General features: G+C 39.8%; 1 protein-coding gene across 1 annotated transcript in view; it reads left to right on the plus strand.

Moving 5' to 3' along the window:
* Positions 1-4,013: 4,013 nt before the first annotated feature.
* Positions 4,014-10,047, plus strand: part of LOC106936519 (platelet-derived growth factor subunit A-like) — a 31,576-nt gene continuing 25,542 nt past the window's right edge. Inside the window, exon 1 of the mRNA XM_015017576.1 lies at positions 4,014-4,232. Coding sequence (XP_014873062.1) covers positions 4,205-4,232 — 28 coding nt within the window. The 5' untranslated portion in view covers positions 4,014-4,204. The remainder of the gene's footprint in view (positions 4,233-10,047) is intronic.

The raw sequence follows: 10,047 nt of genomic DNA on the forward strand, positions 1-10,047 counted from the left end.
TGGCGCTAGGCGGCTAGCCATTTTACTCAGCTGCTCAAATTCACCAAGACTTCGCCAGAAGTTATATTCCTGACCGTCCTGTCTTCAAAATAGTGGCTGTTGCATCACACAATGTACTTCAGAAGACACAAATAAATTTTAGTCATTTTAAATCACTCAAAATTTACAATTTTTCTCTTTATAGCCGCGCAGGGGCTCTTGTCCGTCTCTTCACTCTGGCTTCTTCTCGGAAGAGCCAATTTTACGGGGTGGGACTTAAACTGACAAGCCAATCAGAGGTCAGCATTTCTTGCTAAGCCCAATCGCAACGCTCCTATGAAACATTGCTGTGATTGATACATTTTATAGTGAATAGGAAGTACGTGTTTTTTTTTTTGTTATTGTTGTTTTAAAGTTTTATTACTAAATAACACATTATTAAACCAACAGAATTTATTTTAGTAAAGCAGAAATTTTACTGACAAATTTGCTAATAAAATGGATTAATAAAGCTAGTAAAATTACAGCATTTCTTCCACATTGCCAAATTAAGAACAATCCAACTCCATGAACAGATACAATAAGGACTCATCTAACTAAACTCAAAATGATTGTGTTTAACTTTACTTTGTTCCACTTTGCTTTTCCTGCTGCTCCTTCCAATCACCTAAAGTGATTGTGATTCTCAACGACACTTCCTCCTTCTTCTGGAAGCTACCAGATTGATGCCATGATGTCACCTCACCGTGCGGGTCACAGGGGGCAAAGCACTACCTCTGCTACTTCCGTCTGTTGCCCCTCTTCAGACAGCGCTGCATTGTTTCTCAGCCAAAGTTAGCAGATCAGCAGTACTGCAGATCCTTTGCTCCCAAACTGGCCACAACGTGGGAGAAATCCTTCTTTTTGGAAAAAGAGGACAGTTCCCAGCGTGGCGACACCTGCTGTGAGAGCTTTACTAATTGGGCTTCTAATCTTTTGAATCAGAAACAAACAAACAAAAAAAAAAAAAAACGAGTGGGAAAGAACAGATGGACAATATTGTGGAGGAGTTGGATGTTGTGGGATCCTTTGCTTATCTGTTTGATTTCCTTTTTTTATCTTTTTCTGCACGAGGCTGTGTATAACAGAGCGATAGATCATTTTAGTAAAATATGTGGAGATTTGCTTGTTTGGGAGCATTTGTGGCTTGTGCATGTGCTTTCAGTTTGCCTTCATGACTGTGTGGTGGCGTGTGTGGTCAGGAGGGGTCCACTAAAACGTCCTTATGATTCATCATCGGAAAAACACAATTAACTCCCTCACTGCCTCCCAATTATTTCCGAAGAGGAAATTAAAGTCTCCCAACTGAAACGCTGAACAATCGAAGACAGACGAACGCTGCACTCAAATGTTCCACAGCGATGCCTTGCTCTAACGCTCTGCTGTCATGGCGGCCATACGGATCATCTGCACGTAAAACAAAAAGCCTTTCTTGTGTTTTTTTTTTTTCTTCTTCTTGCCTCTTTGTGACTCAGACGCAGCTGTGTTGATTGCAGTTATTAAAACAGTCAATTGGCTTGCAATGAAGGCGAAGGTGGCAGAATGGGAGGAAAAGGAAAGAGGAAAAAGGTGTTGGCGTTCCGTTGATGGTTGGAAAAGGTCTGGCTCGGGACCCGAAACCAGGCAAATAAAAACTAAACAGTATATTTACTCAAACTGAACATTCACTGTTTTTTTTTTCAAGCCACCACTAAATATTTAGCAGACGAGTATAAAAACTCCTCAGCACCCTTTTTTTTCTTTTCTTTTTGTTATTGTCAAATTTAAAACAAAAATAACTAGTTCAACTTTTCGCCATCCCATCCAGGCCGGGTTCTTGAACTTATCGGTACCAACTGCTTTCTCTTCTTAAGGAGAACAACGTCAATGTTTTGTGGGCAGAGCTGGAGAGGTGCCTGTGAGCAAGGCAGCCTAAAAATACCTGATTCAGATGCTTCGGTTCTGCCAGAAGCAAACTATTGTGGGCAGAGGAAGAATACCCAAAATGTTTTACCAAATTAATTTAATTTAAAAAAGAAGTTCTGATACACGCTAAAAGAAATGCAAAAAAAAATGAATAAAATCCATCCATTGTCCATAACAGCTTGTCCCTGCCATGGCTACAGAGGTTGGCACCTATTTCCTGCAGTTGCTACGACGTTGGACAAACCCCAAAAAGGGTTGCCGCTGACAGTCCATCTTGGAGACACAAAAGACAAACAACCAGGCGCGTCATGCTTTTAAACTGTGGAAGAAAACCTGGACAGAACCGAGAAAGTCAGGATTTCACACCGAGGATCTTCTTGCTGCCCACTGCACCACCGTTCAGCTGGCAAATAGATTTTCCATTTTAAAAGTAAAGTCTTGCACGTTCTTGTCATCTAGCAAATGGAACTAATCTTTTTCATGGCAACTGACAAGTAAAAAATTAGGCTAACATAATGTTCTCAGCTGTAGGTGATTACTTTAAAACACTCCACAGGTGTGAGCACTTTAAAGAGGCGTTGTGTGTTTTTACAGCCACATAGTGTCATTTTATAGCACAGTCAAGAAACTACGCTCCCTTAAGTTGTTGCAGAGATGCTGTATACCTCAAATATGACTTGAAAAGAAATTTGAAAAACATTTCAAGGTGATTTAACACCTTGAAATCAGGCCTCTGCCTCTTTAAGAAAGTCATGCAATGTTTGAGAAATCCTTTAATCTCCCGTGGCAACCGTTCAACCGATCAAAATGCCTGGGTGGACCTAGCCCCGCCTTCAAGGACGAAGCTCCTCCTCAGAGCTGCAGTTTCCGAGCTTCTGCCTCACAGAGCAGCTCCTCCCCTGCTCAGCTCCTTCAGACTAGCCAGCAGACATTAGTAAACACCTTGTGAAACTGCGCATTTACAGTTCCATTATACGAGCTTCTTCTCAGTTCAACGCTGATAAAAAATGTCGTTAAAGGGTTAATAGAGGAGAGATGTTGTGATGACTTCCTGAAGGCGGATTTTCAGAAAGAGCAGGAGTTTCTTAAAGAGACAGAGACCCAATTTCAAGATGTTAAATCAGGAAGTTAAATGTCTTTCAACAACTGAAGGTAACATAGTTACTTGATTATGCCATAAAATTGCACTATGTTCCTGGAAAACACATTATACCCCTTAAAGGAACAAGAGAGGAATTCTAAATATGGTTTTAGCTCAAAAAATTTTTATTAAATAGTCACAAACTGACGATTGTCAATTTTACTCATAAATCTCATACATCAAGTCTGTCAATACCAAGCTGAGAACTTAGAAAACATCAGGGCACAGATGAAACTAGTCTATTAAGACAATCGTTTTTGACTCCAGCCAATCTTTCATGAACAATAAATCATACAACAGAAAAAACACACATATTCAGTGAGGTTCTTTAAAAACTCTGTCTTTTAACATATTGCTAATGTTTGTATTTGCTTTCCCATTTTGAGATATTCTTAAATGTACGCTGCATTTTCAACAGACCTTACGCAAACAAAAGCCAGAGGCAGAGTCGGCTGCACAATACGAACGTGGATTTGTCCCGCCACAAATCGCTTCCTGCGTCTAATCTTTACAGCTCAGAGGTCACGTCGTTTACAGGAAGAATCACAGTGAAATCTGCTTTGATCCGCCGGCCCAAGTGTCACAGAAGGTTTTCCGGGCCACGGGGGCTTACGAGCGGATCACCGTTTAATAGCTTACTTTGAGGTTTTCCAGAGGATTTTCATCAATCCAAACCGAAAGATTAGTGAGATTTAAAGGCACTTGGAGAATGCCAAGCTCTGTACACTGTCACATTGTTTTGCAATAAGCAGATGAGAACAAAGCCTGTCATAGATATCTAAATATTCCCCCCCGCCCCCCTTTTTTTTAGCAGCAGTAAACAGGTCCCGGTATTTCCTTTGTCTATTTTCTTCATTCTCCTGTTTTGTCACCAAATAGAGGCTGTAATTTGGGGGGAAATCCTGCTGGCAAACATTTTCATAGGAGGGATTTGACAGAGCCGACTGCACCTGCAAACGGTTCAAAAGAAGTCAAACTTATATTGATCGCTTAAACTGGTGATCTTTTCCTTTATTTGAGTCGAAGGATATCGCAGGATTCATTTTTGCAAACCGACTAAATTTCCGTTCGTCTGGGAGTGAGATCTCAAAAGGATTTCTTCACATAGACGCATGGGAAGTGAGACATTTCACTGCTACAATGAAATACAGTTATACAGTCATTTTCGGTAAGTTGGATTAGTTCGACCTTTTGTTGTTTGACAACCGCCGTTAATATTTCTTTTTTGTTGATTCTTTTAAGTTTATATTGTACATTATATATTAATCGACATTTGGTTGCAAATACATGAGATTATAGGCAGTTGGCAAAGTAATCCCAACCGCTGGAGTTTTTTTTACATTTCATTACATCACAACCACAAACTACAATTCATTTTATTATAATGTTTCATGACACACTAATACATTGTGTCTCTAAATCTGGAGTGGAAACTAAATTGTTCAAATGAAAAAGTATGGAGTTATATTCATCCTCTCTGAGTCAATACAACCACCTCTGACAGTAATTACTGCTGTCAGTCGTTCAGAACATGTTTATAGTTTCTACAGACAGAAGGTTTTGTCCGTTCCTCTTTGCAAACCAGCAGATGTTCAGTCAGGTTGGGCTTTTAGTTTGATTCAGATGTTTGCTCAGATTAGACCATTCTAATTCATGGATACACTTTGATTAAAGACCATTCATTTACTCCTCTGATTGGATCATCGACCAGTTCTGATCAGCTCCTCTATCCCTGTGAACACAATACAGTCACCACCATGTTTCAGAATGGAAGCGATAAACAGGGTGATCCACAGAGGTGCTTTTATACCTGGTAGTGTTTGGGATGTTTGGGTGAGAAATTAGAGTTTTATGCTCATCTGACCTTCTTTAGCACCTTCTTACACGAATTTACTGTAACACACTTCTCATGACTTCCTTTCACCGTGTTACTCTTTCTTTCTCTCCAGTGATAAAGTGAGATTAAAATACATACAGGTTAGATTAATCCGCTAATTAAAGTGGTTATACTGAGTTTCATTCAGGAGTAACAGAGTAAAGAGAAATGTGAAGACAAACTCAACTGTTTCCTTATTTAGTGATTTAGTGTGGGTCTGTCACACATTGATAAAATATTCAAAATATTCATTTTTCGTCATTTTTCAAGGCACTGCATGTGAAAAGTGAATTTTGGTTTTGCCATCTGCAGTGGGGGGTGGGGGGATTAGAGACACATAAGCAGGACAGGAAGTCCTCAATGAAACAATGTTTGGTCTTGGAGAGTCCGATAAGACGGTGAGGTTGTGTCTGTCCCGCAGCAGGAAAAATTCCTACCTCCGCTTCCCACATTCATTGTTTTATTTGACTTTAATCTGGGTTATTTTCACCTGTTTTGGCAATAATAAATCACTGTAATCCTTACTAATGAGGCTACGCCTCATTAATCTGAGTTACAATAAAAACCACATCGGGACTGTAAGGTGGGTTTTCTTTTGTGAAAAGCAACCTTGTTCCCATGAGTATGGATTTCCGTACCATCACCGGCATTTTAATCCAGATACATCTGTGACATGAAGCGTGTATAAATATTTATCTTTTCATTGAGTAGCAGAATTAAAAAAAGCTTTGTGGGCACAGAGGCATTTTCCCCTCCAAGGGCTTTCCAGTTTAGTTAGCAAATCCGACTCAGACTGGTGGGAGGTCCGGCGCTGCTAACTGCATGACTTCTTCAGCTGAGTGGCCTTTCTGTCTCCGCGACCCGGAGCTCGTTCAGCACAGGGGTCCCGTGTTTTCACTTCCTCAAACAGAAGGACGTCAGAAAAACCTTCTCTCTGAGTCTGCGATGAACAGTCGGTTGGTTGGTGATGGTTTGGTAGAGTGGTTGAGGGCGAACAGGTAAATCCTAGCATGTTTTATATGATAATCCCTCGTAAAGCCCCACTTGGCTCATGACCAATCATGTCATGTCCCGCACAACTGGTTCTGGCAAGTGTCCAACTGTGGACAAATTCTGGGGACAGCAGCAAAAGTGTGTTGTTTTTTTTCTTTTAGTTTCATGTGGACTGAAGTGAAGAGAGAAGGAAAGTTTCTTAAAGTGTTAGTTTTTTTATTATTTTCTGCCACCATAAATAAATGTGGGGATAGCCCCTTAACCACCACACTGTTCATAAAATGTTTTTTTTTTTATTGTTTTTTTCCCCCCTTCATCTTTAATAGATTAACTTTAATTCCCTCTCTGTTTCCTAAATGCTCATTTTACCCAAATCTGCTCCAGCCTCCTCCTAAAATCTGCCTGTGATTTTTATGTCTCTTTGTCTCGCGTCCAACGGGAGAGCAGATGGAAAAAGCTGAGTCAGCTATGTGTTCTGGCCCGGGTTGTCCTGCGGTCCTTTCTGCGTGGTTGTTGGGTGTTCTTGTTTCGGGTACTCCGGGTACCACGCTCCCAAAACACGTCACATTGGGGACAGAATTGGTCTCTCCAAATTTGCCTTTAGGTATCAATGTTTGTGTCCAATGGACGTCTGTCCTGCGTTGAGCTCGTGACCCGTCCAGGACATACCTGCCTATCGCTAAGTAGCTGCTGAAGAAACCGTGGAAGGATGAGAGAGGTTAGACAACGGGTGTCCAAAGTGTGGTCTGGGGGCCATTTGTGGCTCTTGAAATGATTTTGGTCTGCCCCCAAGTCACAAGTCAAGAACAATACGAGTTTCGTCAACAGATATAGAGAATGACGGTGATGAAGAGACGTTTGGGAGTTTGGAAATTGTCTGATTTTCTTTTAATAAGGCCGCAGTCTGAAGCCTTGTTTATGTTTTGGATCATTAAGGACTTGTAGATTTAAATTTTTTAATGTATCTAACAGTCAAAACAGCAACAAGAAAATAATCTTGTATAATCATGCATGTGAAAACAGAATCTTGGTTTTGCCATCTGCAGTGAAGGACCTGGGTGTTTTCAGACATTATTCATTCATTTAATTATTTTTGTGGCCTGCTACTAGTTTTGGTCCCAGGGGCAATAAAGTCTGGATGCCACTGGTGTATACAATGGATGCATGCTATGCAGATGGATAAGTGTACGCTTTCTACTCAAGACATACATATTGCTGCATATTCTTGCTTCTTTTACTTTTTTTCTATATTCTATATTTTATTCAGAAATTCAGATTGAGTTAAATGACATTTTTGTCATTTAGCTCAGCTAAAGAAAATAATGTGACGACTTAAAAGCGATTACTAATCGCTTTTGCCTTAAAGGGACAGTATTGTGTGTATTCTAGCGATGTATTTTCATTTTATAGCACAAGCAAGTAACTAAACTTCAGTTATTATAAAAATGCTACATATATCAGATATAACTTAAAAGAGATTTGATTTTGTAATTTAATGCCTTGAAATCGGACCTGTGTCCCTTTAAGAAGCTGTGCTTTCAGGAAGTCATCACAACATGTTTCCTCTATTAACCCTTTAAGATACAATGATCTCCGCTGATAGGCAGTTTCACCAGGTGTTTGCTAATTGCTGCTGACTAGTCTGAAGCAGCCGAGTGTGGGGAGTGGTGCACTGTGACACTGAAGCTTGGAAACTGCAGCTCAGAGGAGGAGCTTTGACATCGAAGGCGGAGCTAGGTCCACCCAGGCATTTTGCAGAGCTGAATGGTTGCCATGGGAGATTAAAGGATTTCTCAAACATGCATGAAAGAATCAAAGCAACACTCCAGGTACCTTTTTGAGAAAGACCAGTCACAATAAAGATTAAAACAGGGGCCCACAAATGTGTAAAAAGTCTTAACATAATCCATCTTTAATTCCAGATGCATAAATTTGATCATTTATTGTAGAACAAATCTCATATTTAGTTATAATTAGTTATTACCTTTCACAAACTTACCAGTGACATTCTCACAATGTCAGGGCCTTTAGAGGAGAAACATACCAGAATTTTCACCTTAAAGAAATGTCTTTATGTTGAAATAATTCATGGATTTGTTGGTGATGTAACTGATAAACAGAAAATAATTTTATTTGGTCTCTTCCTGCTCTGTTATTATTATTTCTTATAATATCTTTGACCGGTATTTTAACCATATAAAGGAAAGGAAAGGAAAGGAAAGTGTGTTGCCCTTAGTTTTATTAAAATAATTAGCTGGTTAAAACTATCAACATCTCTTCTGAAAAACAGAACCTGGGGCTCATTTTCACAGCTACTTTATGACTTTTTTTTTTTCTTAAGACAAAGAATATCGTCTTAAAAAGTAAATGTTTTCTGCTCACTTTCTTCTTGATGCCCGAGTCTCGCTGTCCCCAAACAACTTTGGTAGAAAAAAAAAAGAAAGACAGAAAAGAAACGGACTGGGGAGCAACGCAGTTCAAAGAAGCTGCTGTCGAGAGGAAGTGACAGCGTCACGGTGCCAGCGATGCCATTCAAGATCCGAGTCGGTTCTGACCCATTTACCCCTCCATCTTTCCGGTTCTTTGTCTCTCCTTCTCTCCCTCTGTCTCTTTGTATATGTGTATTTTTACGCTGAGGCCTCTTATGGAGGTTCGGACACAGCAGTGGACTTTCTTGATGTTGTTGTTGCTCTTATGAAGTGTTTGTTCGTCTATGCTGGACTAACTGGACTTTTAATTGAGGGAAGGGGGAGAATTTTGGTCCAACTCAAGCTCATATTCATCAAATTACTCTTTTCTTCTGAATCTGAGATGATCTCCTCTCTTCCATTGTTGGCCAGGAGTTTCCGTCTGGTCGTTTTGTCCTGACGTTAAAACTTGGACAACAGTCAAAGCGAATTTACTCCGAATGCCTAAGTGAGAGTGCGTGAGGTCAGGGAGGATGTGCGCGCATGCCAACGAGAAGCCGACAAAAGGGGAAATAATTGCGTGTGTGTGTGTGTGTGTGTGTGTGTGTGTGTGGGTGTGTGTGTGTGTGTGTGGTGGAGAGCTTGAGGCTGGGTTTTATGAAGCATTAGATCAGAAAAAGAAAAAAAATAGCCCAAAGTCTTTTATATTTTCCCCACACCCTGATCCAAAGAACCACTTCTGATTTTTTTTTTCTCACTCACTCTCAGTTTATACACAATGTCTCAGGGAGTTTGTTTAATTGAATAGCACGTTGCAGGAAAAGACTTAATCTTTTTCAGTTCTTCTTTCTAAATGAACTGGGATTTACTCTGATTTTGTTAAGATCCGGACTTTGTTTTGAGGTTTGTTTATGATTCTGTCTCTTTCTTTGTTTGGATCAGCCTTGTTTCTGTTTTACATTATCTCAGTCCGTAGTTCATGATTCTAGTTTATTTCTTCTTATTATTTATTTATTTTCTAGTGCCAGTTTATCTCTCTTTCTCTCTATCTCTCCTTACACCTGTAGTCAGTTATCCAATCAGCCCAGCTCCATTGTTCCACATTTGCTCTCCCAATACTTAAATACTTAAACACTCCTCTCACTCTTTGCTAATTTCTCTTGTTAAATCCTGTAATTTTCTCAGTTTCTTTCCCATTTCTTCCCCCGTGTTCCCTGCTGGCTTTTTTTCTTGGATTTATGGTTTTTGTTCTGCCCTGGCTCCCTCTGTTTTTTGCTTATCCACCATTTTTCCATTAAACTTCCTTCGTTTACAACGTCTCTGCCGTTCTGCATTTGGGTTCATGATCAAAACAAACATCAGATTTGACAGATTTGTCGTTAACGCAGCGTGTGAACGGATCCTGAGTATGATGAAGTAAGATCAAAGTATGATCTTGTAAATACAGGATAATGTCCCATTACAATTACAAAAGGTCATTCATGAAACAGTTTGGTTTGATGTTCCACTCATTTGATCGTTTCATCTCTTCAGGGGGATATATTTATTATAGACATTCATAAGTCTGAATTTCGCTGCATGTTTCTGATCTCTGGTTTTTAAGCTCTTACTTGTTCATACACAGTAAAAAATGCTGGGTTATTTTCATAACCCAATTTCTGGGTTAAAGCTGTTGGGTCATAGGTTGGGTTAGTTTGACCAAATAT

This window comes from Poecilia latipinna, unplaced genomic scaffold (genome assembly GCF_001443285.1).
Source record: "Poecilia latipinna isolate Pla-1442-1.1 unplaced genomic scaffold, P_latipinna-1.0 Scaffold2162, whole genome shotgun sequence".
NCBI lineage: Eukaryota > Metazoa > Chordata > Actinopteri > Cyprinodontiformes > Poeciliidae > Poecilia > Poecilia latipinna.